At 37.6% G+C, this 14,110-nt stretch overlaps 1 protein-coding gene across 10 annotated transcripts in view; it reads right to left on the reverse strand.

Annotated features, from left to right (window-relative positions):
- Positions 1–14,110, reverse strand: part of CACNA2D1 (calcium voltage-gated channel auxiliary subunit alpha2delta 1) — a 495,933-nt gene that overhangs the window by 378,930 nt on the left and 102,893 nt on the right. For all 10 annotated transcript variants that reach the window (XM_045494628.1, XM_045494634.1, XM_045494626.1 and 7 more), the window contains exon 3: positions 8,608–8,724. In XM_045494628.1, coding sequence (XP_045350584.1) covers positions 8,608–8,724 — 117 coding nt within the window. The remainder of the gene's footprint in view (positions 1–8,607; positions 8,725–14,110) is intronic.

The following is a 14,110-nucleotide window of genomic DNA, read 5'->3' on the forward strand; positions in this document are numbered from 1 at the left end:
AGGATTTGTTGAGGGGCACCTGGGTGGCTCAGTTGGTTAAGCATCCCACTCTTGGTTTCAGCTCAAGTCATGATCTCGTGGTTTGTGAGTTCAAGCCCCACATCAGACCATATACTGACAGTGTGGAGGTTGCCTGGGATCTCTCTCTCTCTCTGCCCCTCCCCTGCTCACTCTGTCTCTCCTGAAATACGCAAATAAACTTAATTTTTTTTTTTTTTAAAAGAGGGTACTTGTTGGGATGAGCACTAGGAGTTATACGGAAGTGATGAATCACTGGGTTCTACTCCTGAAACCAACAATACACTGTATGTTAACTAACTTGAATTTAAATAAATAAATTTTAAGAATAAAATAAAAGGGACCATTTATAAATAAAGTCATTAATTAATTATGAAATGAAATGAATTTGCAATCCCGTTACCAGCTTGGTACTAGTTCAGGATGAAAAAAACTTTCAGGTTAAGGAGTGTGGGAGATTTCTATTTCCACTCTCTGAGCTATTCCTCCTGATTCCATCTGGACTCCTCCCCCACCCTGCTTACCAGCTCACAGGTGCTAATTTTAGCAACAGCACTAGGAGAAGCTAACAATGGAAGGCCCTTTCTTGACTATAATTATGTGTCGGTCCTCTCTGGGAGTTGTAAACGTTCAACACAGACTTGTTCCCCTCTTAGGGTGCTTTCTGCATTGTTTGCAGCAACGCAGTTCACACAACTGCAATGCCACGCTTCTGTCTGCCATTTACACCCCTATCCCTCAACCTACATCGACCATTTTCCTGTTAAACTGGCTTTGGCCTTGGCAGGAAGCCCTATTGGATCTAGTCACAGACCAGCTCTGTCGTATAACGCCCACCTCTGCTTTAATGTGTGTGTGTAAGCTTGTGTCTAATGAAGACACCTTTCATTGCTTAGCCACCAAGCTGGTGTGCTGAGCCTCAGCGCTTCATTATTAGCATCCAGAAGTATGTATCAAATCCAAATAAATACAAGTCATCTCAACTGTGCAAGACAAATAGTAGACTCCCAGGTCCCTTTACCACTCAGATTCAAAGGGATGTATATAAGCAATCTGAGTAATCCTCTCAAAGACATTTATACTAACCCTAAAGAGAAGAGTAAGCACACTTTTCTGCTGGGAACACAGAAACAGCACATTGTGTATGTTTCCAAAGTTAGTTCTCTTATTCTCCTCAATCTGGATAAATTTATAACCTTAAGATAGATTTTGAACTAATGGTCAACACAGACACACACACACACACACACACACACACACACACACACACTTTCAGAGAGCTCTTTCAAATTCATATGTAGCTTAGGACCTCATTTTTAGAATACGAAGGTATTTTATGCCTTCTGTTCTTTCTCAATGTTAGGAAAGCCCTTGGTTTCATTTATCAGCCATTTAACTTACCCACAGCAGAATCCTTTCACTTTTTCTTACTCTGATGCCCCAAATCTTTAGTATGGTCCTCAAGACTTCCACAGTCCCTTCCTTCTTTGCATAAAACATTAACTTCTACTTTACCAACAGACGTAGTCATCCAGTATGACTTTCATATTTTCTCTATTTGCAAAGTCTCTATTCATATTTAATATCGCTTCGGTCTCAAGTGAAAAATACCAGTATGTTTTCAAAGATAAACTGCATGACTCTGATCTTCTCTGTGCCTGCTTTTCTGGAATCAACCTTCAACATTCACATTTTTTTCCTATTTTGAAATGTCATAGATTCCTTCCCTTCTGTCTATAAACATGTTTTTATGTCCTCCATTCTCAAAAACAAACAGAAAAGCAACACAAAGTCTTTAATAGTACTCCAAGTTTCTCTTTCATTGTCCTACCAAACTTCATGAAAACGCAAATTTCTTGTCAATTTCTCACTTCATAATCTCTTTTTAAAACTGTTGTCTTTATTCTGTTCCAATAAATTCTAATGAATCTGTCATGACAAAAACAAACTAATAACTCCTAATACCCAAATACAACACACTTTTTATTCTTCAAGTCTCTGAAAAATTTCACGTCTTCCTGAATCTCTTTACCATCAATTTGGACCAGTTTTTCTGATATTTCTTCCTGTATTTCCAAGTTAAACTCTCTTAAGGTAAAGGCCAGGAATCAGCATTTTCAGCAAACCCTAGAGGCATTGCTGAGAAACATGAAAGAGACAGAAGTATGAGTTCAAAGAAATGAAAACAATTTGATCAAACAACCAGGATCTCATCCTTCCAGAAAAAAAGACCCTACTTTAATAGTCATTGAAAACATTTGCCATTTTGTTCTTTTCATTATCTAATCTTAAAGTCAGTATCAAGGTTGAAAGAAGAGCTGGGCATATTACAGTATTCAAAGTTTTATAATAAATTGGAAGTAGCTTTAATTAAAGTTACCAGGACACCAGAGGGAGACAAGATACGCCCTAATTGGAAAAGTGTCACTACAGAAATTCAATTATTATAACCTTAATCCTATTTGCTTTGAGCAAAATGTCTGGAAACCCTCATTGGTTCAGCAGATGTCCTTGGCCTGGGCAGGATGGTGAACCATGAAACCACTGACTTCATTCACCTCTATGTTTCAGAAGGCACCACTGGAGGTTGGATCATTTTGCTGAAGAGCTTTCTCCCATGGGCTATTCATGTACAGTTGCAGATTTTTCAGCCTAGATTAGGCCAAAATAAATGTTGATAACAATGTTAAATGATTCATTGTGGTTTGGGTTTTTTTTTTGGGGGGGGGGAGTGGAGAGGGGTAGGCGCTACTTGTAAACATTCTTTGATTGGAGACTGTTTAAGAATAATCCAATAATGTTAGCAGGATAATCATCACACAGCCATTTTCTGAGACAGAGATGTAACAAATGTCAGAAAAACAGTCATGTAGTAGATAATCTTAGGAATAAGATGGTTTAAATAACCAGTGTGGGTTTAGAGAGGGGGAAAAAAAAACCCAACTGTAGTCAGATATCTTCAAACTGAATTCCACCACCACCTCATTTTATCTATACAAGCCTTGAACAAGAACGCTGGTCGTGTCTGAGTTTCCTCATTTATAAAATACTTATTGTAGATGTTGAACATGCCTACTTCATAGGATTTCTATAAGAGCCTCATGAACATCAATCATCAGATGCATGTTTCTCTATAGTCACGAAGACAAAACCAAACCAAAACCAACAACTCTTTAAGTGGAAAAGTCTGTTTTGCTATAAGAAAGATAGTTTTAGGGCCAAAGCAACTAAAAATTTTTATATTGGTTTCTCTTTCAGCTCTAAGGTTGGTTTATGGAACAGATAAAATGACCACAGCTTAAAATGAGTGTGACTAAAAAGTCAAAATCAATACTGAAACTGAGAAAAAGAAAATACTGGTAGAAGTAGTACAGAGTTTTACATAAACAAATGTGAGAAAAACAAAAAGGAATAAAATATGTTGTAATTCAGTTTTAAATCAACAGTTTGTAACAGAATTTAGAAACTAAGTTAAAAAAACATAAAATCTGTACATGTATGCACAATAAACTTTATCACGGATACTAAACATTAATCATTTCACTAAAATAAATAAATAGAGGAAGGAAGGAAGGAAGGAAGGAAGGAAGGAAGGAAGGAAGGGAGGGAGGGAAGGAGGGAGGAAAGATGGACTCCAGCTGCCATTTCCTTTAAAATAAATGCCAAATTATCAACTATAAGCTGTTAGGAAATTTCTTTAGTAGATATGTGAGAAAAAAAAACAGTTCAATTTACTTCTTTTTCATAGATTTTACATTTATAACATAATCTCAAAGACACCTTATGTTGCTAATCTTGATACGGAAGAAGAATAAAGGTTTAAAATTTTTCACATTCAAATAAAAAAGAATTTTTTTTCCTTTTTTTTAAAAAAAAAAATAACATTTATTGTTTTTTGAGACAGAGAGAGACAGAGCATGAGCACGGGAGGGTCAGAGAGAGAGGGAGACACAGAATCCAAAACAGGCTCCAGGCTCTGAGCGGTCAGCCCAGAGCCCGATGCGGGGCTCGAACTCACGGACCGCAAGATCATGACCTGAGCCGAAGTCGGACGCCCAACTGACTGAGCCACCCAGGCGCCCCAAGAAATTTTTTTTTCAATACGGTATTATTTTATTTCATGAGTCATTTTCTAGAGATGGGTAATTGATCTAGAAGTCACTAAAAAAAATTCATAGCCTTCCAGAATATTCTACCAACTAAATATCCAATTCCTAGTCAATCTGAATGAACAGTAATTTATAGCACACTCCCTAGCCTTCATTTCTTCCGCTTTATGATTATACACTTTTTTCAGGACAAAGGATATACTTATGTGTTATCTGTAAGAATGCAGATCTTGAAGTCAGACACACATGAATTTGAATGCTGTCACATTCTAGCTAACTCAAAGAATAGTTCTTGTACCAGAAACATTAGCACCACCTAAGATCTCATTAGAAATGTAGCATCTCCAGCCAGGTCTCCTGAATAAACAGGTACATTTTAACAAGAGTCACAGGTGAAGTAAATGCTCATTAAAATTTAAGAGGCAATGGCATACATTAGTTATTAGATAAATTTCCTTGAGCAAATTAGAGGATTTCTCAAAGACCCTGTTTTCTCATTGAAAAAATGAGACTAATAATGATGTCTAGAGCTAAGTTTTATTATGAGAAATAATTAAATAATGCCACCAGTAAGCACTCATAAGGTCTAACTGGTATTAAATTTTATCATCTCCTTCCAATTTGTATATTCATTATTTTTCCAGTGTATTTACATATGGAATTATATTGGCAACCCACCCAGATAAATTAAAGAAAGCTCTTTTAGTCAAAAAGTCTGACTATAAGCCTACCATAAAAATAGAAGTTAATTAATAATGCCATCTTGCATTCACTTCCAGTACAATGTAGCACCTGTTTTTCAGTTGGTCGCAAAACATTTCCCTTTGATATAATGTGTTTTCTGTTTTTGTGGAATCAAAACAGTTAAATAAAGAATTTAGTTTGAAAACAAACATGACTCTTTCTCTCTGGCATAAAATCGAACTAATTCCACATTTAATTAGCCATTGTGATTTCTAGATTCTGCCATTCAGGCACTTGGGATAGTCACTGATCCCCACAGGACTCAAATAATGTACCAGGTGTCTAGAACTTCAATTCTGAATGACAAAAAGAAAGTCACAATAGGCTCCATTTTAATCCAATTAAGGCAAGATACATCCTATTTCATTCTCTGACCTTTTTTCATGAGACTTTGATATCCAGATTATCTGCTTCTTACATATGGAGGAAAAATGTAAGCTGATAAAAATCAAGATAATTAGAATCATTTTCAGCTGTCAGAGAGTAAATATTAATCACAAGTAAAAAGTACCTATCTTATTTTTATTAAATAAACTTTTATTGAAAACACATTTACATGTATAAATGATGCTTAAAAATGGTATCCACATACCCCAAATGGAAGATAATAACACTTTTAATCTTCCAGTACTGAAAGCTTATTTTACCATGGATAACTCACTGATTTATTTCTTAAAAAATTAAATGTTTCAACTTCGGGCAATATGGCATTTCAAATATTCCAAAGAGCTCTCCTGTTACATTACAACAGTATCTTGGGTATTTTAAGAAACAAAGATTTATAAGTGCCAAAAAAACAGGCAAAATTTCTGAGTGCCAACATATATATAAAATAAACTAAAGATCTTGATTGTTAGTGATAAGTAAACAGGAAATTCAGAATTGTCCTGGGACAAATACTTGTAACACTGCTGTGATTTATAGTCTAAGAGAAACTAAACATAAGCTCGAGCATTATATCTAACAGAAGACATATAGGAACTTCACAAAGAAATTGTAAAACTCTATTGAACGGAATAAGAACATGCTCAATGGAAACAATAGCATATTTATAAATAAAAAGACAAAATATCATAATGATATCGATCTTCCCAATTTGGTCTGAGTCAATGCAATCAAAATCCCACTAAAGATTTTCTTGGATATTAACATGATGAATCTAAAACTTCGATTAAATGGGAAGCTTCCAGAATACTCCAGATCCTAATGAAGAAGAAAGAATATGGTGAGGGACTGGCTTACCAGGTATCTAGCTTGATGACTGGAGCTCATTAGGGTTATGCAAACTAATAAATGGCCTTAAGAAGATTGGTTAGAAAAAACAGTTAATTTCAAGGGCAAGTGAACATTATATACTGACATTAGTTGGTAGGTGGAATAAATTAAATCTGAAAGAACTTTTTAGAATGGGATATAAAACAAATGTTTATAATCTCAGCATAGGGAAGGATTTCTTAAAATATATGCCCTAAAATACGAATAACTTGTTAAAAAGATGACTTTGACTACACTAAAATTAAGAACTTATTTTATCAAGATATACCATAAGGACAATGAAAAGACAAGTCCCAAGCAAGTCAGAAAAAGATATTTCGGAAGCCTGAGTGGCTCAGTCGGTTAAGTGTGTCCGACTTCGGTTCAGGTCATGATCTCACAGCTCATGAGTTTGAATCCCATGTTGGGCTCTGTGCTGTGCTGACAGCTCAGAACCTGGAGCCTACTTTGGATTCTGTGCCCCTCTCTCTCTCTCTGCTCTTCCCCAACTCACACTCTGTCTCAATCTCTCTCTCAAAAATAAACAAACATTAAAAAAAATTCCTTAAAAAAAAAGATATTTGTATTATATATAACTTAAATGAATCACTATCAAGAATACATAACCTACAAATTAATTTAAAGAATTAAAATACACAAAAGATCTGAACAGATATTTCACTGAAGAAACAAAACTGGTGAATGAATATAAAACAAAATGTCTGCCTCATTAATAAGAACCAGAGGGGCGCCTGGGTGGCTCAGTCGGTTGAGCGGCCGACTTCGGCTCAGGTCATGATCTCGCGGTCCGTGAGTTCGAGCCCCGCGTCGGGCTCTGTGCTGACAGCACAGAGCCTGGAGCCTGCTTCAGATTCTGTGTCTCCCTCTCTCTGGCCCTCCCCCTGTTCATGCTCTGTCTCTCTCTGTCTCAAAAATAAACATTAAAAAAAAAATTAAAAAAAAAAAAAAAAGAACCAGAGGTACATTTTATACCCATTTGATTGTCTATAATTAAGCAATCTGGGGCACCTGCATGGCTCAGTTGGTTGAGCATCCGACTTTTGGTTTCAGTCAGATAACAATCTCAGGGTTTCATGAGTTCAAGCCCAACATCAGACTCTATGCTGAAGGTGTGGAGCTTGTTTTGGATTCCCTTTCTCCCCTCTCTCTCTGCTGCTCCCCCATTTTCTCTCTCTCTCTCAAAATAAATAAATAAAACTTTAAAAAAAGGTTTTTTTGATAAAAAGAGGTATGACATCACCATTTAAAAAGTTGTTTTGTTTTTTTTTTTAATAAAAAGACATGTGATATCACCTTTTATTGTCCAGAATACGGATCAAAGGAGATTTGTATATAGCTAGTGGATGTCTAAACTGATACAACTATTTCGGAAAACAATTTTCATACTTTTGCAAAAGTGACTTTATGAGTACTCTACACTCTACTAATTTTACTATCATGTATATAACACTCTACAGATATCCCTGCATGTATGAACCAGGAGACTTGTTCAAGAAAATTGAGTAGCACTATTCATAGTAGCACTCATCTGGAGATGATTCAAATAATAATTTACCGACAGAGAATAAATGAACAAACTGAGATATATGCTCATAAAATATGCTCATACTATTTATTTTTTTTTTTTAATTTTTTTTTTTCAACGTTTATTTATTTTTGGGACAGAGAGAGACAGAGCACGAATGGGGGAGGGGCAGAGAGAGAGGGAGACACAGAATCGGAAACAGGCTCCAGGCTCTGAGCCATCAGCCCAGAGCCTGACGCGGGGCTCGAACTCACGGACCGTGAGATCGTGACCTGGCTGAAGTCGGATGCTTAACCGACTGCGCCACCCAGGCGCCCCTATGCTCATACTATTTAAATGTGAATAAGAGTGAATGAAAGCTACATGCACACACCCAGATAAATCATACAAACATAACGTGGAGGGAAGACAGCAAGTTGGTAATGACAACACACAGCACAACGTGGTTTTAATAAAGCTGGAAAACAAGCAAACCAATAATCATCTTGTTTCCCAACACATCTATGTGAGGCGCATCTATTTTTAAAAAGAAAAGAAATGAGTCATCAGATATTTGTATACTGGCCACCTCTGGCAAGGAGGGAGGGTGATCAGAAAGGAGAATACTACAAAGGCGGTTTTATGAGCGTTGGCAATATGTGTGGCTTTTATGTTGTCTAATAGATTTAAACATTATTATTATGCATCACAACTTACATATGTATAAAGAGATGTCTGGACCAATTAAATATACTGTTCTTATGTAACAGAATCCTCTAAAAAACAAACCAATAATTAGAAATAAGGTTCACAATGAAACTATGATATCTCACCTTTTAGGAACATATTACATGGACACAGTACCCAAGGTAAAGAAAGCATACTGAAGAAAATAAAGTATGAAACATAAACAAGTAATGGAAAATAATGAAATGAGCAGAGCCCATTTCAACTCACCACCAGGGCTTTGGATCTGTTGCTGAGAAGTTTCTCAATATCCCTGGCTGCAATTTCCACCAGCTGCCGTGCATTATTTGGTTCCACAGTATACAAATCTTGATACTTCTCATAAATCTGCCGGAAGGGAAAAGATAATTAATAACTGCGTATGTGGTTCTTAAGTTCACAGAATGTATTGTAAACCATAAACAACCGATTAGAAAGACCCACTCTTTCCTTTCTTCATTTTGATCTTTTTGGAGTTTGGATGTGTCAAAAGTATCTATGTAAATAAAAATCTGCTGCCAGACCATGAGTTTGCCAAAACAGCAGGTCATGTTAACAGCTGGTAGGAGATCTTGTACCCCAACGATCCGTGTATGAAATTTTGTGACTTGAAATTGTACCTCCCCTAATCAAAACCTGGTATTAACTGCCAAGAGGATGACGATGATGATCATCATCATCATTATTTTAAATCTTGCTGCAAAACACTGGAAGGGAAGCCCAGGAGGTCAAACTTGGAGGATGTGTACAGTGCACAAAGGTAAGAGGAAGGGGAAAGAAAGAAGTTTTCGAAGGAGACTTCCCACTGTTACCGCTGCTCAACAGCTACAACCGTTGAGGTCAAATTGTATGCTGCTGAAGCTCATGCAAAGAGAGAGTCAGAGAGGGAGAGGGAGGAAGAGGAAGACTAAGAGAGCATGAAGCTCATGCTAAGTCTCATCCAGGTAATACACACAGCTTTATTACACAGAAGAGTTGAAGATCACTGAGGCCTACGTTAAAGTTTGGTTAGAACTGTACTAGTGCAAATAATTTTTATTAGCAAACTCAATCCCTGAAGTTTTTAGATCACTGAACCACGCTATGCCAAAAGTAAGCTTAGGCAGGAGCAGCAGACTATAATTTTGCCTCCCATCAGTGTCTGTGCAAGGATTTCCCTAGAGTGGCATAAGAAGCACCTGGTTTGCAGAGCCTGTGCACTCCTGGCAGAGAGAAAGAATTCGAGAAAGGTGGGGGAAGGGAGAAACAGTGGCCATGCTTGAGGCTGCTGGGCTTAGCAGAGGAGGAAATCCCTTATGTGCCCAACAGATGGGCTGCACATGCATGACTAAACCATCTTTGAAAGCCGGGGCCTGGCAGGTTTTTACGGTCTTAGGAGACGTGAATCCAGGCACATGCAGGAACCAGTTCAACCCTGCTTTTGCTGGCAGAACTCCAGCTTTCTGCAATACTACCAACAGGTTCTATAGCCCGGTCAAGCTGACCACAGATGCCACTGATAAATACTGGTTTCAAATATACACGGATGCATATGCTAACATTTATTACAGAACACATTAGTTTTACACGAAGCCTTCATTTTTTAAATGATTCAAAATTAATAGTTTTAAAATATTTAAGTGAAACCTTAACTCCTGAACTTTTTTACTTAAACTCTGAGGTTTTTCTAATACTTGTTTTTGGGGTTTTTTTTGTTTTTTGTTTTTTTTTTTAAGTTTATTTATTCTGAGAGAGAGAGAGAGAGAGAGAGGGAGAAAGGCAGAATCCTAAACAGGCCTCACACTGTCAGCGTGGAGCCTGATGCAGGGCTTGAATTCACAAAACCGTGAGATCATGACCTGAGCTGAAATCAAGAGTCAGATGCTCAACAGACCAAGCCACCCAGGAACCCCTAATACTCATTTGAACTTTCACCTTGTAGGTTTTTCGTCCCAACTATTCAAGGCACAGTAGTCTACGCATATAAATTCCCCATATTTAGTTTTGTTTGCATATTACTGGATTGCTTACACTTTCTTGCTAAGGGGCATATTATTGAGTCTTATTCTACAGACCAGGTTGTCCACAAACAACTCCATCCAACCTAAGCCTCTCTCTTTCATTTTAGCCTAAGATGACATCCAGGAACACGAACTCCTTAATAGATTAATTGATTTGGGAAACAAACAGGTAAGCCTCAACATCGCTGTAATTGATCCAGGACATTTAGTTCTTTGCGGTAAAACCAATAAAGCTAATTAGCGTGAAAGGCAGTTGTGCTTTGTACCATTAATATTGTGTTCGCTTCTGTATGAAGTCTGACCTTTTTCCTATGGTACAGGGACTGCAACAGAAGTCAGAGTTGGGAGAGATTAGTCCCAAATACACAATCTGTACTTCACAGTATGCACCACACAAAATGTCACTTAAGTCACTACCTACGTATGCCAGATATCTTATAGGTTCTTTAAAGGATGAATGGATTATGAATCAGAAGTAAAAATTCAATTCAAGTATACACAAATCCTCTCAAATATATACACAATATTCTCTCAGTTGGATTCTATAGTAATTTTTAAATCCTTAGGGGGAAAAACAGTATCTAACTTACAAATAAACTTTAAATAAATGAGGTCAAGGAAGCTGAAGTCTACAGCCCCAATATAAATATCCTGTTGTACTTTTTAATGTATAAAACCACATTTGAAATGTTTTCTTGGTGATCAAAATGAATTAAGACCATATAACTGCCCCACCAAAAGAAGTAGTTCTTGTTTCTGGTCTTAAAGAATGTAATATTCTTTGTTGTTTTTGGTAGAGGTACTGCAAAGGCTCTCAAAAACTCTCCTGGTATATGTTTAGCAAAAAGTTTTCAGAGGAGAAGAGTTCAGTGGATTTTTAAGATTATATGATATCTTGCTATAAAGTACCTACATTTATAATTCTTCCCACCACTAAATAAAACCCTATTTCTACAATATTTAGTATGTTAACAGAGTTGGGGTTTTTTTTGCTTTTGTTTTCTTTTTTAAACAGAACCTTGGGGAACCTGGGTGGCTTAGTCGGTTAAGCATCCGACTTCGGTTCAGGTCATGATCTCATGGTTCAAGAGTTCGAGCCCTGTGTCGGGCTCTGTGCTGACAGCTCAGAGCCTGGAGCCTGCTTCGGATTCTGTGGCTCCTTCTCTCTCTGCTCCTCTCCTGCTCACATTCTGTCTGTCTCTCAAAAATAAATCAACGTTAAAAAAATATATTAAGAAAAAAAAAAAAAACAGAACCTTAAGTATCTTTTCTTTTTCTCTTCCTGTTCTTTTTATCTTTTTTTTAAAAAATAACTGTCTGTTTCACCATTTTATCCAAGCTCTTTCCAGGAAATAAATAAATAACTAAATAAATAAAACAAAAGAGCATGGTATAAATAATTTGGGTTTTGCCACCCAACAGAGGTCCATTAAAATCATATGTCAATTCCTCATATGCTGTATGACACTGGCTTCCATTCCTTCTACTAGAAAGAATACATCACAACAAAGAGAATCCTAGACAGGATGTTTTCCCTCCTGATACACTAATACGCTTTAATTTTTCTATAGTTCAAATTCTCTCACTTCCATCCTTGCCACAGATTTTAACAGAAAAATGTACCACCTGTACATTCTTGCTTTCTTACAATCTTAATTAACTGGGTTTAAGGAGCATTCACTATTACATTTGGAGACAACAGAGAATATGGTTTCCCTTCCTTTTTTTCACTGGCAACTTCTAAGTGTCTTTGCTCCAAATCCATAGTTCCCACATAATCTCTAGAAGGAGAGTACATTTAAAAATAACCTCTTGGCACCTGGGTGGCTCAATAGGTTAAGCACTTGATTTCGGCTCAGGTCATGATCTCACAGTTCGTGGGTTCAAGTCCACTTTTGGCTCCCAGGGTTGGAGCCTGCCTGGGATTCTCTCTCTCGCTGTCTCTCTGCCCTTGCCCTGCTGTGTGCACTCTCTCAAAAATGAACAAGAAAATAATAATAAAAATAAAAATAACCTCTAATATCTAAAAAGTGACACCACTCAATGATATAATTGCTCACTGAACATACAGAAATGTTTCAGAAATCATAAGACTTACTATACAGATATCCCAGAGATGCTTACTGAAAGTGAGGTAAGTTTCCAGGTTTGCGATGACCTAGAATATTATATTAGCAATCATTTTTAGGCATCTACTCTATAGCACTCTGAGGTGTTTCACATACATTATCATTTACTAACTTTAAGAAACTTAAAAAGTACATTGAATTAACTACCGTGTTAGAATACCGAAATTCAGGCTTTGGAGTTATCAGAGTGGAGACAGCCTGGGTCCCCAATTTCACATCGTGAAGGAGCAAACCACTGCCCAGAGCAGTAGAAAGGAAAATGGTAACATGGTAGGTTTAGGCAAAGTGAGTCTGCAGTGCCACTCTATACCGGAGATGTCCCTTGGTTTCAGCAGGATGTGGAGAAATAGGAAAGATTGTTGGAATGAGTAAGAAAGGGAGCTAAGAATTAATCCCTCTGCTAGAAGATGGCCTCAGGGCAGGATCAAGGGAACCCCAATGCAGAAATTGAGGGATGGACAGTGGGAAGCAGAGTCCCAGCTGAAGAATGATGGTGCGACGCACCCAGACTCGAGGACCCTATGCAGGCTAAGGAGCCTGGCCAAGTTCTTAGTAGCACCCATATTCAGTATTTATAACAAGAGAACAGAAAACAGCACATACACTGCACATCTTGTCACAGGTTTCCCTTTGTGCCCAGGTGCCAAGGAGTAAAGTCAAGAACATTAGAGATCATGGGAAGGCAGTTTAAACAAAAGCTTCAAAATGGCAGGACTAAATCTTTTTCCTTTGGGAGAGAGAATGGCAGATCATGAAAAAGTTCTCTAAAAGGAAACAGAAATTCTTGCGTACAGAATCTTAAGTGTGTATAATTTTGACCACCCCTTCCCTCAGTACTTGTACATTAACTTTCCTCCCATGGAACTTGTCCAGAATAAGCAACCCAGATTTCTGCCATGCCCATAGCCATCCTTCTGAGAAAAGCTTTCCTTGTGACAGTCCCTAATGAAAGAAGAGTCGTAGGTATTTCCTGACAAATGGGTAACAATATTCTACTGTATGACCTTGCCTTTGGCCCCTGGCCAATCGCATCAGAACATATCAGATCTAGAAGCTGCTAACTTCTGACTCAATAGCCTGCGAGGAAACAGGTACAAAAGATTTGTACAAGCAGTGACAACATACTGAACCAATCAGATTCTCTCACCACAGGACAACAGTTAGGTCGATCAAAGGCACAAACAGCAGAAATGAAAAGACTAGTGGAAGGAAAGCAACAGGCACATACCACAGAGTGACACAAGTGATGGCTATGGTAGGTGGAACACTAGCCCCCCCCACCAAGGTATCCACACATATATGTGAATATGTGCTGTTACATGGCAAAGGGGAATGATGTTTGCAGATGGTAATGGCTCAATCAGTTGAGTGTCTGACTCTTGATTTTGGCTTAAGTCACAATCCCAGGGTGGTGGGATCAAGCCCCACATCAGTCTCTACGCTGAATGTAGAGCCCACTTGGGACTGTTTTGGATTCTCTCTCCTCTCTCTCCTTCTGCCCCTCTCCCCCATTCACACTCTCTCTAAAATAAAAGATAAATATTAGAAAATAAATTAATGCATTAAATTAAATGGAAAAGAAAGAGGTTATCCTGGTTTGTTCTG

The sequence above is a fragment of the Leopardus geoffroyi genome, chromosome A2 (genome assembly GCF_018350155.1).
Source record: "Leopardus geoffroyi isolate Oge1 chromosome A2, O.geoffroyi_Oge1_pat1.0, whole genome shotgun sequence".
NCBI classification, from domain to species: Eukaryota; Metazoa; Chordata; class Mammalia; order Carnivora; family Felidae; genus Leopardus; species Leopardus geoffroyi.